General features: G+C 43.4%; 1 protein-coding gene across 7 annotated transcripts in view; it reads right to left on the minus strand.

The window, feature by feature from the left end:
- Positions 1 to 19,723, minus strand: part of SYT7 (synaptotagmin 7) — a 382,921-nt gene that overhangs the window by 24,711 nt on the left and 338,487 nt on the right. For all 7 annotated transcript variants that reach the window (XM_061609819.1, XM_061609813.1, XM_061609816.1 and 4 more), the window contains one exon: positions 175 to 445. In XM_061609819.1, the coding sequence (XP_061465803.1) occupies positions 175 to 445 (271 nt within the window). The remainder of the gene's footprint in view (positions 1 to 174; positions 446 to 19,723) is intronic.

Below are 19,723 nucleotides of genomic sequence, written 5' to 3' on the forward strand. Positions count from 1 at the left end.
GTGGCAGAATTTGGAGCAGAATTTTCTTACTGGCAGGGAATGAAGGGAAACATGGCTGCTCTTTATAGGTGTAGAACTGAGACACAGGGCAGATTCATTAAGGAACTTGTCTGAAGCCAGAGCAAATCCTTGGCCTCTTTAATGGGCACTCTACACCTAGACCATTTCACCTACCTTCAAAGAGAAAGGTCTCATTCCAGTGTGGGTTTAAGTTCTTCCTTTTGACCTTTGTCTCCAGCTTATGTTTTTTATCTGGTAGGAGGTAAATTTTGACAAAAGGGTCACTTGTGCCACTGAAATCCTTGGCTGGCAGCTCCTGAGCTTTCAATATTTTCACAGTCAGGGTGGATTCCTGGAAATTGTAGCCAACACTAAACTGGATCCGGCCCAGGTTCTCTCGGCTAGAGCTGTCATGTCCCTCATCATCCTCAGACCCAGGGGAGAGCTGTGGCACAAGGGAAAACAGAAAGAGGCAGCTATGAAAGTCTGGGACAGAAGGTGGCTCATCTTCTACATCTGGCAATTTTTAAACGTGAGAAACCCAAAGGCATTTGCTAAGCGAGGTTCAGATTAATTGGTGATAATTTCTCATGGTTTATTTATTACCTGTAAAGGATTTATGTTGTTACTCTTAGAGAACATTTTCGTTTACAATCCACTTCGTCTTAGCCAGTGACTCCAATGGGGAAAGAGAATCCCTGTGCCTCTTCCCTTCAGAGAGCTTGAGGCTTTTTCAGACTGTCTGCTGTTCTCAGGTGAGAAACAGCACTTTAAAAATCATTTATCCAATGTAAGGGAGTGTATGAAGGGAAAGGGCTTTGGGAAATTACTGCAGAGAGGGCGGCAGCAGGGGGGGGGCATTGTTAGAACAAGATTTATTTAATCATAGGCCTAACAGAGAGCAAGTCTGAGGGAGAGGAAATAGGTATTCTACTGAAAACAGCATTACTCTGCTCCTTGTTAGTAGAGAGTGAAGCCACCCATCTCAGAAACACCTCACCCCATTGTTATCATCAGTGCTCCAGCCTCCTTGGTATACATCTCACCTTCCAGCTTCTACATAGTTCATGCCTTCACAATAAACCTCCAAATGCTGACTCAGAAGGAGCACCTCCTTTACCCTCAGCACTTTCCTGTTTCCCCTTGTCTAGTCATGAGCGAACCTATATAGCTTCTCCATTTTCAAATGTCCACGTTTCGGTAGTGTGGCTGGGAAATACCACGTCTGCATGTTTGTGTGCTGCTACTTCGCATAAAATGAACAGCTTGTAGCACTGTTGCTACAGACTTTTGTCTCTGAATGGCACAGACTGCTCCTTCCTGAATTCAATTCTCAGAGGTCCATGAGTTTCAGTCCTCTAGCAGTTCATTCCCACTCAATCTGTGCTCTTCATGTTCTGTTTTATTGCTAATGCTAATTAAGCCTTTCTTAATATTTAATAATTTAATTGCATTCAGGCCGTCAGGTCAGTAGTTACACTGAGAAATTATTCCCATGTTGGTCTTGCATAGGAATCTGTGGCTTTCTCTCTCCAGTTCAAGACCAAAAGCTTTCTTACAGTTTAGCTGGCTCCAGGAGGAGTGTGTGTATGTGTGTCAGAGAACAGCCTAATAAAGAAACATTCCAGATTCAACAGATAAACACACAAGACATCAACATTCTGATTAGTCTTACAAAAAATCATTCTAAATAATTGGAAAACTGAAAATACAATGGTGAATGAAACAGCCCTTCTGCATTTAGTCCACACAAACAAATATGGTAAGGATTTCAGAAAATATGCAAAGTAAGTGGAACCCTTAAAATATATACAGCTTGCCTGAAAGAGCAAGGAAGGCAAAGAGCTGCATATAATTGCTTTCATGCTAACTCTTCTCTAGAATTGCCACCTTTTGTCCACTCACTTTTTTACAGACAATTTAGTGGACTGCCTTCAAGTTGATTCCAACTTATGGTGACCCTATGAAGAGTTTTCATGGTAAGCGGTATTCAAAGGGGGTTTACCATTGCCTTCTTCTGAGGCTGAGAGGCAGTGACTGCCCAAGGTCACCCAATGAGCTTCATGGCTGTGAGGGGATTCAAACCCTGGTCTCCCAGGTTGTAGTCCAATACCTTAACCACTACACCACACTGGCTCTCCAATTTAGTGGACACCACTGTCAAATTATTGCAGTCCATTGTTTTTTGTGTTGCTCTCCTATGTTTGTTTAGACTTGATTGCTCGCGATTCCTTGGCAATAAAATGCAATTGTAGAGCCAGCTTATCCAGTATGGATTGGCAAAAAGAGATTGTTTTTTCAGGGCTCCTGTGATGTAATTAAAAGTTTCCTTTTTGCCGGTCCTGTCCTTTTTATTCCTTCCTGTTGGTTATGGCTAGTTTGTTTTTTGAATACTCTCTTACATTCTCCTTGAATAGCTTATCTTAATCACCCCACTCTCAAAGGTAGGAAAGTGGAGGTTTTTATTACTGATTTCCTCCAATTTGTTTAATTTTAAATAACGAAGTACTACTATTTTGCTATAAAACAGAAAATAAAAAAAAATAAAGGAAACCTGCAATTAAAGCTCCCCATGCCCCAGAAAGTGACACTGTGACAATTAAGCAGCTATTCAAGAGGCAAAGAGATCCCCCAGCTTTGATCAATAAAACAGGCAGGACCATCAAACGGGTAGCATCTTATTTTTACCTGCACTTCATCCAGAGATCCCAGCGCAGGTTACAACAATTTAAAAACACTTAATTAAAACAGTTTAAAAAACATAAACAACTTCACATAATTAGCATAGGAAAGGTGCACTGTTGAATGGGACTTACTGGTGAGCAAACATAGAAGTATCTTACCCATGGGGAAGAACATTTTTGGATAACAGAATGCTTTATTTTCATGCTTGTATGGAAATTCAGTTTTAATTCCTCTTATAACTACAGGAAAGCAATGGTTCAGCAATGCTAAACAGCTGGAGCATGGAAGCAACCTACATTTAAAGCACTCTTAGACCACTTTTACCATCACGGAGAATCCTGGGAACTGTAGTTTGTGAAGGGTGCTGACCTCACAGGGCTGCAGTTCTTAATACCCTTCACAAACTACAGTTCCCAGGATTCTCCATGATGGTAAAAGTGGTCTAAGAGTGCTTTAAATGTATGGTATGGGTGTGCATGTCTCCATGCAAAGACACATACAGAACGGTCTCAGTTTTCCATCCTATTCTTTGTATATAACAAGAAGGGCTAAAACAGGCGGTTTTGGAATGCCAGTTGTAGTACTTTTTGTTACAGCATGCTTGACTGGCAAAGGACATCACAGTCTTCATTGTATCTGCCCGCACAACCCTTTGAAATTGATCAATGTTTTACAGATGAGAAAATGAAGAAAACCAAACTGTAATTTCAGGGAAGGTGTGAATTTATTACTTTTACAAAATTAATTACCACTTATTTGACAGAAGACTTCTAAGTGGTTACTTTGAATTCTGTACTGAATCTAGTCCTAAATTCTGGATGCTGCAGCACACAGATGACAAGCCCAATACACAATTACCCACACCTTATTAACAGCATAGTTTCAGCCTGTTTTATTAACTCATGACCAATGAAGACAATTTTAGAAGTATATGTTAGCATTCACCTATCTCTGTTTTGGGAGATGATATTTGTCTGAAAAATGGGATAAAAACATCATACAAGAAAATAAATATAGCTAACTTTCCCCTTCAGTCTGGCTCCATGATGCTCCAGCACAGGAGGCCTAGAATCCCAAGGTTTATAAGAAGAGACTAGAACAGGGAAAGTTCCCCCCACCATAAAATGCTTTATGTTTGATGAGTTTAACTAAGGGCATGTTGAAAGTTATAGCATCTAAGGGAGACTGCAATCCACGGTACATAAGAAACCTAAATGTCTGTGTTGACTCCCACAATAAGGTCAACAATTTCCAATTTTAAATCTCACCCCTTTGGGCAGCTTGCCTTGAATCTGAAATACTTTAACCCTCTGCTGCTATTGTTTTCAAAGGCTCCTGAATGCGTGTGCAGCATCCAAAGGCAAACAAAAGCATGCTGCTGTAGACAGTCAGCTGGTGCAGAATATGGCTGCCTGAGGGGGGGGAAGGGGGTTGGAACATGTGACCCTGATTCTGCACCAATTGCCACTGAGTTTCCAGACCCAGTTCAAAGTGCTGGTGTTGCTCTTCAAAGCCCTAAAGAGTTTCGGGTCAAGTTATCTGAAGGACTTCCTTCACCTGTATGTATCTGCATGTATGTTGGGATCAGCCTCAGTGGATTAGCTTCAGTCAGACAGGTAGGGATGAGAGACAGAACCTTTTCAGTGGTGGCCCCTCACTTATAGAATTCCCTTGCAACTGAATGGCATTTGATCACCATTAAACAGGCCTTTGGAAGAACCTTAAAACTTTTTATTTCTCTTGAGGAGTTTAACAGTGCAATCCAAATCCAAGATCTGCTGCAATGAGCAAGTTTGGAATAGGTAGATCTTGGGCTGTCTTGGCAGAGCTGGCATTACTCCCTCACAGGGGCATCACTACCGGGGTGCGGAGGGTGCGGCCAGCACCTGGGTGTCATCATGAGGGGGGTGACACCCAGAGCCGCCCCACCCCGCGCCGTTGCCTGGCAAGGCTGCTCCAACTCCTCCTCGGAGGCAGGTGGCGGGCGGGCGAGACTGGGAGCAGCGTCGGTGGGGCGAGGGAGGCGCGCCGGCATTCCCAGGCCTTCTCTGGCTGGGTGCCCCTCCGGCATGCACCCTCCCATGGGGTGGCTGGCCTTGAGTGCGCGCACACATGCGCGTGCACACAAACCCAGCCACCTCGTCCATGCCCCTGGGAGGGCGTGCACCGGAGGTCCGCACCCTCCTGCACTCCGGCTAGAGACGCCGCTGCTCCCTCACCTTGACTCACCCGGGGATATGCTGGCTCAGTCAGGGCTCAGCTGGTGGAACTTATAGTGGGTAAGTCCTCCCAAAAGGGGAGTTCTCAGGGTCATGGCAGGGGAAGGATGGGCAATTAGAGACTTACATCTATTCCAAATATCTTTCAGCTCCTTCCAGGAGTCAAGTTGCTACAACCCTGTGATGTAGGCTTTACTGAGAGACAATTGTACAATGTCACTCAAGAGTTTCATGGCTAAGTGAGGATTTTAGCCTGCATCTTCCCAGTCCTAAACTACCATTGCAATTGCCACTCCACACTCTCAGCATATCTAGTATGTGAACCATGCTGTAAGTTTTGCTTTATTATTTTTAAAAAATGTAGAGGCTGAAGACCAAATTCATGTGTCTGCTCCATTCACATATAAAGCAGGGTTGGGTCTTCCCTTAACAGTGCAATGGGAAATCTGTTGCTTTCCATATGTTGTTGGACTATAACTCCCATCATCCCTGACTAATGGACATGCTGGCTAGGGCTGATGGGAGCTGGAGTCTAAAAGCATCTGGAGGGCCACAGGTTCCCCATCCCTGCAAAAAGAACAAGGAGTGTGTGCAAGAAAAAAGAGGGTGAAACAATGAAATGAGGGGAGGCAAGCCATGGGAGAGGGAGGGTTCAACACTCCCCTCCCATATGCTCTTTCATTGTTAAAGTGCCCTCCCACTTTATAGATGACCAATGTGGTGGAAATGTGACAAACATGGTTCTACCATCAATTGGGCCCGAAAGCCCAAGAAGTGAGTTGAATGCCCAATCAAATCTCATCTCTGCCATGAACTCACTGAGAAATCTTAAGGAAGACATTATCTGCATTATGGAGGTAATAGGAAGACTGACCACTGCCCTTTTTTGGTAAAAAATGAGGTGCTGGTACTCATATCTTGATAAAAGTACCATGAGTGCCAGCACAAAATGGCTGGCCTGGGCAGCAAAGAAAGAAAAGGAAGGAAGGAAGGAAGGAAGGAAGGAAGGAAGGAAGGAAGGAAGGAAGGAAGGAAGGAAGGAAGGAAGGAAGGAAGGAGCGCTGGTACTCCAATACTTTGGAGAGGCAGATGTGGGAGGGCAGGATGGATGAGGCACAGCTGGTGCAGTCCTGATCTGACCTCTCTCACTGGCTACCCACATCAACTGGGCTGGATGTTCTGGCCTGTTCTAGGTCTTTTGCTCATGGCTGAGGGTGGTTTCCCTCTTTCCTGAAGGGAATGTAAGACCCCTCAATCCATTTCCCTTTAATACATGAAAAGGCTCTTTAAGCTTCAAAGATGGCTGGAACTATTCAGAAGAAATAGACTGCTGCCTCCTAGTCTATTAGATGTCTGGAAATGTTGAAGAACTGAAGCATGAGAAGAGGAGGCACCCAACTGCACACCATCTCCACTGGTGTTGCGGGCACACTGTTGCAAAAAGAGACTTCAAGAAACTGGGACTGTGCTGGCAAACGCAGATGTAGAGAGATGGTTTGAGAAGCCCCTTATGGTAGGAATGTGAATCGTAGATTTGTCGGCAAAGCCCAGAATGCTTATTTTGTTGAGCACTGCAAGGAGGAACAGGTTCCCTCCTTTACATTAGTAAGAAAAATGAAACATTAACAAATGGACAGGAGGAATGACCTGCTAAATCACTAATTCCCTATGAGACCTTTCTGCTCATGTCATATGCTGCAGTGCACCAAGCCCCGACTACTGGAGGCCCTTCTCACCATCCTTCTAATGGGCTAATCTTCACCAGATACTGTCCAGATACAAAGGATCATTGGCCAACTCAGCTCATCCTTGCCCTTGGAACACCCCATTTTAGGCTTTCCATCGGCTTATGCTAGCAGGGATCCTGGAAGCGGCACTCCTGTCTGCCCACACTTTCAGCAGGCAGAAGGGGAAGATCTGCACTGGGGCACTAATGTCACTCTACAGGCAGTGGGAGGCTGGTGGAGACTGGGTGGACGGTGGGACACCTCCTTTCATTTCCACCCCCTACCCCTAGACCGGCACAAAGGGGGTTTGGATTGCTCTGTCAGTTATTAATATGGGACAATTATAAATTGAGTGCAACGTTTTCTCATTCAAATAATAATTATATGCCCATACATACTTCTGTATGTTTATCCCCATATTTAATACATAGTGCATTCTCAAGTAGTTACATGGTTTCATTACGTCTGAATGTTTCTCCCTGGGTTACTGAGACTTCTCTTGGTTCGTCTTAAATGCCCCACTTTCCAATCTTAATGATTTTGCGGTACTGTTAGAGGTTTGAAGGAACTTCATACTATACATCAAGAGCAACACTCCAGAAGAGTTAAATCAGCTTTTTGAGAAAAAGGGCAACCTTTGTACATTCAAAAACTATTGGAACATCAGTTACATCACTATCAACTGAAGAGACCATTGACAGTGGAACTCTATATGCAATATGTGGGACAAAAAGTGCTGAGGAGACCAATGACTCAGGTCCAAAATATATGTTACAGATAAACATTACAGATGGATGGGTTCCTCGTTGCTCATCTGCTTTGCCCACTGGCCTGGGTGTGGTGTATTAATGCGAGATTGGTACATAATAAGACCACATTCATCCATGATCTGATCATGGATGAAGGTGCTGATTTCGTGTACATTACCAAGACTTGGGTGGGTGAGCTGGGAGGAGTCGATCTGACCCAGCTTTGCCCACTGGATACTCAGTGCAACACCAGCACAGGCTGCAGGGACAGGGGGGAGGAGTTGCTGTGGTCTACAGAACTTCCTTCTCCATTACCAGGAAACCACTGTCTTGGAGCTGGCTGTGAGGGCCTGCACCTGGTGTCGGGTCATGGAGACAGTAAACTAGGGTTGCTGCTGGTGTACTGTCCACTCTGCTGCCCAGGAGCTTCTCTGATCGAGCTGTCTCAGCTGTGGGATTGGAGGAGCCCAGAACAATTGTTCTGGATGATTTCTTTGTCCATGCTGAGGCTGCCTCTATTGTTCCAGCTCAGGACTTCATGGCCTCCATGACAACCATGGGGCTGATTCAAGTTGTCACTGGCCTGACGCATAGGGCAGGACACACCCGCGACTTGGTTTTTGCTCCAGATGGAGGAAGAGGTGGTCCGGAGATCGGGGGGGGATGTCACCCCATTGTCATGGTCAGATCACTTCCAGGTGAAGTTTAGACTTATGGCTCTGATCCTCCCCTGCAGGGGTGGTGGACAGATTAAGATGGTCCACCCTTGGAGACTAATGGAATCCACTGGATTCTTGAATGTCCTGGGAGAGTTCCCAGTAGATAGATCAGGTGACCCTGTTGAAGCCTTTGTCACGCTGTGGAGCAGCGAGGCGTGACAAGGCTCTGAGCACCCTCTCTGACATTGTGGAGCCCTGTTAGCACCTTTGTACACCAGTGAGCTAAGGGCAATGAAACAGGCTGGAGGATGGCTAGAGTGCAAGCGGCAAAAGACATGCTGTGAAGCTGACTGTGTATGAGTAAAACATCATAACCATGCCTGCTGTGTGGCGGTCAGGGTGGCAAAGGTCCACTTCTGTGCCACTATTGCATCCTCAAGTAGCCATCCAGTGGAGCTTTTCCATATTGTCAGGGATCTGTTGACATCAACTCCAGGAAATGGAGACTTAGACCCTTCGGAGGCCTACTGTGAATTGTTTGCAAGGCACTTTGAGGGTAAAGTTGCTTGCCTCTGTAGCAATCTTGATGCCCCACCCACATCTACTGTAGTCCCAAGTGAGGTGTCCAGTGCAACGTCTGCTGCAACTTCTTGGGATCGGTTTCAGTTTATGCGGCCAGCAATGTGCCCTCTCGACCCTTGCCCTTCTTGGCTTATTAAAGCTTGCCGAGGGGGTTTGACCGAGTGGATCCAGGGTGCAGTCAATGCGTCATTGCAGGAGGGAATGGTTCCAGCTGCCCTGAAAGAGGAGGTGATCCGACTGAAAAAGCCCACCCTGGACTCATTGGTTTGTGACAACTACTGCCCGGCCACAAATACCCCGTTTAGGGAAGGCGATTGACAGGGTTGTAGTGCAGCAACTGCAAGTACTCTTGGATGAAACAGATTATCTTGACCCATCCCAGTCTGGGTTCAGGCCTGGTTATGGGACTGAATCGGCCTTGGTCGCCCTGATGGATTACCTCAATTGGGAGGACAGGAGAAGTGTGACCCTGTTATTCTTGCTTGATCTCTTGGCAGATTTCGATACCATTGACCATGGTATCCTTCTGGGCCAATTTGGTGAGATGAGTATCAGAGGCATTGTTTTACAGTGGTTCCAATCCCATGTCCAGGATTGTTTTCAGAGAATAGCATTGAGTGATTGTCTTTCGGTCCCCGGGCAATTGTGCTGTGGGGTGCCGCAGGGTACCATCTTGTCCCCCATGCTGTTTAACATCTATATGAAGCCCTTGGGAGCAGTCAACAGGAGATTTGGGGCAAGGTGTCAGCAGTACGCTGATGATACCCAGCTCTGTTTCTCTGTAACATCTGAATGGGGAGAGTCCGTGCAAGCCCTGGACCGCTGCCTGGACTCGGTGGTGGACTGGATGAGGTCCAATAAACTGAGTCTGAATCTTAGCAAGGCGGAGGCACTGTAGGTTGGAGGTTCACGAGTTCAGATAATTGGTCAATTGCCTGCTTTGAATGGGGTTGTACTCCCTCTGAAAGAGCAGGTCTGTAGGCTTGGGGTGCTCCTGGATCCATCTTTGTCACTAGAGGCCCAGATGACCTCAATGGCTAGGAGTGCCTTTTACCAGCTTCAGCTGGTAAGACAGCTGCAGCTCTTTCTGGACTGGGATAGCCTGACCACAGTTGTCCATACACTGGTAACCACCAGGCTGGATTACTGTAATGTGTTCTATGTGGGGCTGCCCTTTAGGTTGGTCCGGAAGCTGCAGCTGGTGCAAAATGTGGCGGCGAGACTGCTCACTGGGGCAGGGTATTGCCAAAATGTAACCCTGCTGCTGAAAGAACTGCACTGGCTGCCCATTTGCTACCAGGTCAAGTTCAAGGTTCTAGTTTTGGTGTACAAAGCCCTATATACCTTGGGACCAGGATACCTGAAAGACCGTCTTATCCCTTATATACCCAGTCGATCACTGCGCTCTGCAGATGAGGGCCTCCTGCAGATACCATCTTATCAAGAGGTCCATTCTTCACAACATAGGAAACAGACCTTTAGTGTGGCAGTACTTACCCTGTGGAATTCCCTACCCTTAAATATTAGACAGGCGCCATCTCTGTTATCTTTTTGGCGCCTATTGAAGACCTTCCTCTTTCAACAAGCCTTTTAAGTTGAGACCTTATCCCAGTCTGCGTCTGTGTTGGAATTACTTTTTAATATGTTTTTAAACCTTTCTTAATATGTTTTAAACTTTTTTTTAAGATGCCTTCAAAGCTTTAAAAAAATGTCTTTAAAGATGTTTTGTTTTAATGTATTTTAAAGTCTGTTTTTATGATGTTTTAAAGTGTTTTTAGTGCTTTTGTTTGCTGCCCTGGGGTTCTGCTGGGAGGAAGGGCAGGATATAAATCATATAATAAATAAATAAATAAATTAACAACAACAATAAAACAACAACAACAATTGACCTTGAGATGAGACCTTGAGATGAGATATGAAATTGAGGAAGCATCCAAACTAGGAAATGTGGTAGTAATGGGTGACTTCAACTACCCGGACATAGACTGGCCGCATATGTGTTCCAGTCATGACAAAGAAGCAAAGTTTCTAGATATTCTAAATGACTATTCCCTAGACCAGTTGGTCATGGAACCGACCAGAGGGATGGCAACCCTGGACTTAATCCTCAGTGGGGACCGGGACCTGGTGCGAGATGTAAGTGTTGTTGAACCGATTGGGAGCAGTGACCACAGTGCTATTAAATTAAACATACATGTAAATGGCCAATTGCCAAGAAAATCCAACACGGTCACATTTGACTTCAAAAGAGGAAACTTCACAAAAATGAGGGGATTGGTAAAAAGAAAGCTGAAAAACAAAGTCCAGAGGGTCACATCACTCGAAAATGCTTGGAAGTTGTTTAAAAACACTATATTAGAAGCTCAACTGGAGTGCATACCGCAGATCAGAAAAGGTACCGCCAGGGCCAAGAAGATGCCAGCATGGTTAACGAGCAAAGTCAAGGAAGCTCTTAGAGGCAAAAAGTCTTCCTTCAGAAAATGGAAGTCTTGTCCGAATGAAGAAAATAAAAAAGAACACAAACTCTGGCAAAAGAAATGCAAGAAGACAATAAGGGATGCTAAAAAAGAATTTGAGGAGCACATTGCTAAGAACATAAAAAACAACAACAAAAAATTCTATAAATACATTCAAAGCAGGAGACCATCTAGGGAGACGATTGGACCCTTGGATGATAAGGGAGTCAAAGGTGTACTAAAGAACGATAAGGAGATTGCAGAGAAGCTAAATGAATTCTTTGCATCTGTCTTCACAGTGGAAGATATAGGGCAGATCCCTGACCCTGAACTAACATTTGCAGGAAGGGATTCTGAGGAACTGAGACAAATAGTGGTAACGAGAGAGGAAGTTCTAGGCTTAATGGACAATATAAAAACTGACAAATCACCGGGCCCGGATGGCATCCACCCGAGAGTTCTCAAAGAACTCAAATGTGAAATTGCTGATCTGCTAACTAAAATATGTAACTTGTCCCTCGGGTCCTCCTCCGTGCCTGAGGACTGGAAAGTGGCAAATGTAACGCCAATCTTCAAAAAGGGATCCAGAGGGGATCCTGGAAATTACAGGCCAGTTAGCTTAACTTCTGTCCCTGGAAAACTGGTAGAAAGTATTATTAAAGCTAGATTAACTAAGCACATAGAAGAACAAGCCTTGCTGAAGCAGAGCCAGCATGGCATCTGCAAGGGAAAGTCCTGTCTCAGTAACCTATTAGAATTCTTTGAGAGTGTCAACAAGCATATAGATAGAGGTGATCCAGTGGACATAGTGTACTTAGACTTTCAAAAAGCGTTTGACAAGGTACCTCACCAAAGACTTCTGAGGAAGCTTAGCAGTCATGGAATAAGAGGAGAGGTCCTCTTGTGGATAAGAAACTGGTTAAGAAGCAGAAAGCAGAGAGTAGGAATAAACGGACAGTTCTCCCAATGGAGGGCTGTAGAAAGTGGAGTCCCTCAAGGATCGGTATTGGGACCTGTACTTTTCAACTTGTTCATTAATGACCTAGAATTAGGAGTGAGCAGTGAAGTGGCCAAGTTTGCTGAGGACACTAAATTGTTCAGGGTTGTTAAAACAAAAAGGGATTGTGAAGAGCTCCAAAAAGATATCTCCAAACTGAGTGAATGGGTGGAAAAATGGCAAATGCAATTCAATATAAACAAGTGTAAAATTATGCATATTGGAGCAAAAAATCTTAATTTCACATATACGCTCATGGGGTCTGAACTGGCGGTGACCAACCAGGAGAGAGACCTCGGGGTTGTAGTGGACAGCACGATGAAAATGTCGACCCAGTGTGCGGCAGCTGTGAAAAAGGCAAATTCCATGCTAGCGATAATTAGGAAAGGTATTGAAAATAAAACAGCCGATATCATAATGCCGTTGTATAAATCTATGGTGCGGCCGCATTTGGAATACTGTGTACAGTTCTGGTCGCCTCATCTCAAAAAGGATATTATAGAGTTGGAAAAGGTTCAGAAGAGGGCAACCAGAATGATCAAGGGGATGGAGCGACTCCCTTCCGAGGAAAGGTTGCAGCATTTGGGGCTTTTTAGTTTAGAGAAAAGGCGGGTCAGAGGAGACATGATAGAAGTGTATAAAATTATGCATGGCATTGAGAAAGTGGATAGAGAAAAGTTCTTCTCCCTCTCTCATAATACTAGAACTCGTGGACATTCAAAGAAGCTGAATGTTGGAAGATTCAGGACAGACAAAAGGAAGTACTTCTTTACTCAGCGCATAGTTAAACTATGGAATTTGCTCCCACAAGATGCAGTAATGGCCACCAGCTTGGACGGCTTTAAAAGAAGATTAGACAAATTCATGGAGGACAGGGCTATCAATGGCTACTAGCCGTGATGGCTGTGCTGTGTCACCCTAGTCAGAGGCAGCATGCTTCTGAAAACCAGTTGCCGGAAGCCTCAGGAGGGGAGAGTGTTCTTGCACTCGGGTCCTGCTTGCGGGCTTCCCCCAGGCACCTGGTTGGCCACTGTGAGAACAGGATGCTGGACTAGATGGGCCACTGGCCTGATCCAGCAGGCTCTTCTTATGTTCTTATGTTCTTATTCCTTTTTCTCAGAACTGTGCTTGATTGGGACTGAGATATTGTGTAGGGCCTTTTCTGAAGTACCACACACTCAGTTGGGGCCTCTCCAGACTGGTATTTTACGGCAGGGAGATTTTCTAACATGTTCTTGACACAATAATAGTGCATTAGTGGCAGATTTATTCTGATTTATTCATTGTTCTGTGATACATTATTGCTGCCCGAAGATGCAGTAGCACAACAAATGCAGGACCAAAAAACTCCAGAACATTTGTGGTATGAAAAGTTAGGGGTTTTCAGCAGGATGTTGCAGGGTATGCACTGTTGGAAATGAAGCCGTATGACCACCCCAAAACCTTTGCAGGTGCAAAAAGTATTGAAAGCAGGGTCAGATATAAGTACCCTGATAGCATCATGAGTAGGGTTGCCATATTGCCTGGTTAGCTGGGTTTTACCCGGATTCGATGCATGCCACCCGGCGCCCGGCTAGCCCCTTAGGTGGCCTGGATTCTCAGCTTTAATTTTTTAAAAAATTAAGTTTCTAGGTGGTCCGGTTCTCAAGATATGCATAAAAACGTCAGCCTCCCCGACTGTTAAATCTTTCTTTAAACAGTACTGTATACAGTACTACAGCACTTCCTAGCTTTAACCCCGCCTGTTCAGGATTGCAGCCAGTCAGGCATTGTGTTTCAGTTTCATTGACCTGAGGCAACAAAATGGTGGTTTCACCCCGTTTATCTGAAAATCTCATAAATTGGGTAAGTATATACATTTCAGTTTTTTTTCCTCTTGTGTGCAGGAGTCAGATCTTGGGCAGTGTTTTGAAAACCTTCCCAATGCTTGCTTTTTGTAAAAGCAATGCTAATCCCATATGCCCAGAGTAAATCCCATTGAATTCAATAGGACTTACTTTTGAGTAGACATGGTTATGAATGTGCTCAAAATCAATGGGACTTTGGAGTGAATGTAAAAAAGAATTGTGTTTGTGTTCTAACTCTTTCTGCCCCCTTCTCCTGTCCTATTTTAAAGCAAGTAGGCAGGGCTTACTTAGGTATTACAGTTTTTATTCTGTAGGAAAGTAATCCTGATTTTTTTAAAACTAATACTGATTTTTCTGCAATGACCAACTGGTTTGACAATAAACTATTATATGGGCTGTATGTATTTATACATCTGCAGTGTGTGCGTGTGTGTGTATGGAGTCTTTCCAACACCCCTGTGAGGTAGGGTTGGAAACAAAGGCAGCTCACAACAAGAAATAAAGCCATTTAAAATCCAATAACCATAAAAACAAGTATAAACAGTTGCAAAACAGCGTAAAGTGGCATGATTCTGAATTTTGGGTTGTGTAAATGAAGTTGCTTATCACTTGAGGTTGCATTTCTGTCCCTGTTTGAGTAAGCCCCAATGAATACACTGGAACTTGCTTCTGAATTAATAAACCTAGGATTTTACTATAAATATCTTTACAGTTTGTGTAAATAATAAATATATTTGATAGTCATGCTTATATAAATATTTCTTCATTTATCATATTTTTGGTTTTTGGTTAGGAATCCTGACTGGTTGTGGGATGCTGAGTTTTCTGCCTTACTCATAGGAATCTTGTTGTGGTTGGTATGGTATTGCATTTAGGAAAGTGTTACTGCCTTCTATGTTTTTTTTCCTATTTGCATTTCACTTATCTTTAACCTCACTCCGTTACAGCCATAGAAGCAACAACAGCATATGCAAGATAATTAACTCCCATTAGTGATAAGAACAATAATTTATAATTATTATTTCAATTAAAACAAGAGGCTTATCAATACTTTGAAGAGGACCAGATATTTATTTTGTTTCTGAGCCCAGGACTGGGTCTTTCATGATGCCCGGGGGGGGGGGGGAGCAGGAGAGTAGTTGATAAGACAGACATCCTGGCATTGATAATCTAATTAGCAATGTATGTGTGGGGTTGTTGCACACTTCCAGGCCTAGTTTCATTTTGAGTATGGAGGTGGAACCTGTGTAGATGTGGTTGATCAAAGGGAGAAGAAATTTTGAGTTAAGCAAAGCTCTGCTTTTATAAAACCTAAGAAACATACAGATACTTTGAATGTCTGAGTGCCTGCACCAGTGGAATACTGGAGGAACTTGTAAAACTTGCTGCAACAGTATTTAGAACTGAGCATGTGGTGTGAAAGACTCCTTTTCCTAACATTTTGGCTTCTTGTTTTTCTCCACCCACCACATCTTTGAAATATATCGTATATAGTTAACCGTACTGCTGCCCTGACTTACTTGTTTGTTGCTATTTTGTGTTTTTATTATGTTTTTATATTGATTGTGTATTTTTATTGTTTTTATTATATTTGTAAGCTGTGCTGAGCTCTGTTTTTAACAGCAAAAGGGCAGGATATAAATTCTCTTAATAAATACTCCATAGTGTTGGAAACTAGAGTCTAGGCATTTAATGCTGAAAATGTTGCTTTTAAAAAAAAGATTTCTCACATCTTTCCCCAGCTTTTGGTGGTAATTCCTAGGCACAAAAACAAAACAACTGGACAATCCAAATATTAATATGCAAATATTTGCATAATATGCAAATACTTTACATACTATGCAAATTAACCTGCCCGGATTTGTGGAACTGGAATATGGCAACCCTAATCACGAGCACCAATGAGCACCAACAGGGCGCCATCCCTGTTATCTTTTTGGCATCTACTGAAGACCTTTCTCTTTCAACAAACCTTTTAAATAGAAACCTTGTTCCATTCTGCATCTGTGTTGGCATTGCTTTTTAATATGTTTTTAAAGTTTTTTTTAAAAAAGACTTTTTTAAAGATGTTTAGTTTTAGTATGTTTTGAAGGATGTTTTGTTTTAATATATGTTCAAGTTTTTTTATGATGCTTTAGAGTGCTTTTAGTGCTTTTGTTTGCTGCCCCAGGTTCCTACTGGAATGGTGGGATAATAATAATAGTAATAATAATAGTAATAATAGTAATAATAGTAATAATAATAATAATAATAATAATAATAAAAACAAAGACATGTAGATTTTAAAAAAAGCGATGTCTGGAAATGTTGAACATCATTAATATTTGTCCACCTCACATTCTATTTCATTAGCTGCTGCTTACTGTGAAGTGGGAGGAAAGTACAAACAAACCCTAATATGATTACATAGTTCACATGTATTCCCCCCAGTATATGTTACTGGAGAGATGTGGATTGGCAGCACTCATCACACTTCTCCCTGTAAGATGTACTTTGGGCTGCAGAGAGTAAGAGAAGCTAAGGAGCAGGTGGATTATCCAGCTCTCGTCGATGTTCTCATGGTCTGATGTAGAAAAAATGCATCTACAGTTAGCTGTTACACAACCCCCACTAGGCTTGCACCTTTCACACCTTCCCTAAAGCAGGAGACATCCCTCTCATTTTAGGTGAATAAATAGTATCTCTTGGGTTTCTTGCCTGCGGCTTTGGTGAATTCCAGGGAGCTGTCAGAAAAGATCAGCCTTCCTTCCTGCCATTGGTATCTCTCAAATGGCTCCTGGCTCTGATCCATGTGCTCACTCTGGCAGTACTGGGAGGATCAGTTTGATAAATCCTTCCTGACAGCCTGCCTGAACATTACCAAAGCCACCTCTTAGAGAGCAAAGTGACAACATGGACTGCCTTTTTTCCAGTGCAACAGTTCATGGGTGCCTTTGTCTGTTGTGGATGAGTATGGATGGACCTTGAAAAAGGAATGAGCCCAAAAGCAGTTAAGTTAGTGGTACTTGGTCTCAGACAAGATTAGGGATGGTGGATGTTTATTAGAGTCCTGGAAGGGCTGATAAACAGGAAACAGGAGAAGTTAACCCAAGGTTTTGATAATCAAAGAGGAAAACAATTTTTTTTTTGGATCACAAAGAAAAATGACTCCTAGATCCACTTTTGCATTAGTCACTCAGATACATAAGCTTCATCTAAAGGGGCAGCAGGGTGGGTACAGAGAACGTCTTTCCTCAGAGCACATGCTTAATTCATTTTCTCGCCCTACCCCCCTTCTTTTTGAGATGCTGAATATCAGTGTCCTGGGGAGAGACTGTGCAAAGTCCTGTACCTCTAGAGAGGTTTTATGGTGATGCAATTACTATAGGGTGCAATAACAAAGCTTGAGTAATTCCTGTGTCACTAACCAGGGCCACATTTAGGGACAGGCAACCCAGGGACAACTGTTTGTGACATTGGGCTCAAAGGCTGGGTGCCTAACATGGGCTATCTACTCAATCAGCTATCCACTCAATAGTTGAAACAAATATTACAAACAGTTCATATAGTGTGAAAAAGTACAGATTTACAGATCCAAATATAGAAATTTATCATCTGATGTGACAGAGATAAATCATGCATGTAAATTGTGCAGTCACTAAATGGGCTACAAATGCAATAAGAAACAAGGTAATAAACAGTGGAACAAATGGAGGGATCACCAATGATGCTCCTTGCTTGGGATGTCTTTTGTTGTAGGCCTGGCCTTGCCATTAACTGTGGCTTCCACAGGGCTGTCAGGTCCTGACCCAGAGAGCTTGAGAGATGCAAGGCAGAGAAACAAAATGCAGCAGAGGTGCCTCCCATTCCAGTTGTGGGATTGTGCTCTGGGGTGAAGCTAGAAACGTTACAAACACTCCAGCCTGCTTGCTACATGCATGCACCAAAGTGGGAGGAAGGACCCACTCTGTTGCATTCCATTTTGCTGTCCTAGATCCACCTGAGCAGTTGTAACTTGATCTGGGCTTGAAAACACACACACAGGCAGACATATGCTTATCTTTTTGCTTAAAGCTCACTTGTCATTGTTGGCCAAATGAGTAAATTTGTATGCATTTGAAGGAATTACCTTATCCATATAGGACAACAATTTTAAAGCTTCCACATTATGAGCAATCTGGAAAGCACCTTGTTCTACCTTAGCTCCAAGCTAATGAGTAATGGCTCTGGCAGAACAGCTGAGTGTGGAGGTAATGGTGGGATATGCTATGCTCAGGCAGTGATCCTTGGTGTTAGGAAATGAATGGTCCAAGTCCATAAGAATGCCTGTATTTTTACCTTGGAGATTATGGAATTAAGTGGGAGCACGGGGGGGGGGGGAAGCAGGGACCAATGTCTCTTCCTGCCCTTCCCTAGGAACGCCTGACATAAATTTGCTTAGTGCATGGAAAGCTGCATGATTACATTACATTATTGCATTTATATCCTGCCTTTCCACCAAGGAGCTCAAGGTAGCTTACATGGTGGTTGAAGGAATGGTGTCTAGCTGTAGTAGAGAAGTTGAATGGAATCTAATAAGAGTGGAATGGGAGCAAAATCATGGGATACATTTGAAAATATATGGCTTCCTCTTACAGCATTCACTTCAGAGCAAGGTGGATTGGTAAAACCTTCTGAAGCGCATACATCTTTCTGATATGTTTTGCTCCCAAAATATTTGTGGTTATAGTTCACTGTTTTTGTTTTTGTTCTGCTCCTGGTAAGTATTTTATAACCTCATCTTGCTCAAAATCTTTGTTTGTATGTTCATATCAACACATGGGCTGATATGTAGTACATTTTTGTTAATGGTTTTGTTTATTTGTTTCTTTATGTGTAGAAGTCCCCTTCTAGGATGCACACCTTAATGAGGTGAGGGGGTTTGAGAGTGTTGTAGAAGCTGAGAGCAATGCCGTCAGGAGTCTAGACCACGAGGCTAGACTCCTAGCAGGGGCACCCAAGGTCAAAGCTGAGACACCAGACGAAGATGCATCCAAACTCAGAGAAAGGCAATGGTAAACCACCTCTGAATACCTCTTACCACGAAAACCCTATGAACAGAGTATGCAAAATGCAACACGAGATAGTGCTGGAAGATGAGACCCCCAGGTCAGATGGCACTCACCGAGCTACTGGGGAAGAACAAAGGACAAGTACGAGTATCGCTGTGACTAATGACGCAGCTGGGTCAAAGCTGAAAGGAAGCCCAGAGGCTGATGCGCACAGATGCGTAAGGAGAGTCTGGAGTTGTACAACGCACACAATAGGAACATGGAATGTGAGAAGCATGAACCAGGGAAATTTAGAAATTGTCAAGCAAGAAATGGAATGCATCAACATTACAATACTTGGTGTGAGCGAACTAAAATGGACGGGAATGGGACATTTTCAATCAGGCAACTACAAAATATTTTATGCAGGAAATGAGAAATTAAGAAGAAATGGGGTTGCTTTAATAGTGAGAAGTGATGTAGCAAGAGCAATTAAGAGCTACAATGCAAGGTCTGAGTGAGTTATATCAATGAGATTAAACGGGAAACCTATCAACATAACCATCATCCAAGTCTATGCTCCAATGGCAAACGCAGAAGAAGAGGAATTGGAGAGTTTTTATGCAGAAGTACAGGAAGAAATTGATCACACACCAAAACAAGATGTGCTGATAATCATGGGAGATTGGAATGCAAAAGTAGGGAACAGAGAAGAATTAGGAATTGTGGGGAAATGGGGCCTAGGAGACAAAAATGAAGCAGGAGAAAGACTTATTGAATTCTGTGAAGCCAA

Source organism: Rhineura floridana, chromosome 2 (genome assembly GCF_030035675.1).
Source record: "Rhineura floridana isolate rRhiFlo1 chromosome 2, rRhiFlo1.hap2, whole genome shotgun sequence".
Classification (NCBI taxonomy): Eukaryota; Metazoa; Chordata; class Lepidosauria; order Squamata; family Rhineuridae; genus Rhineura; species Rhineura floridana.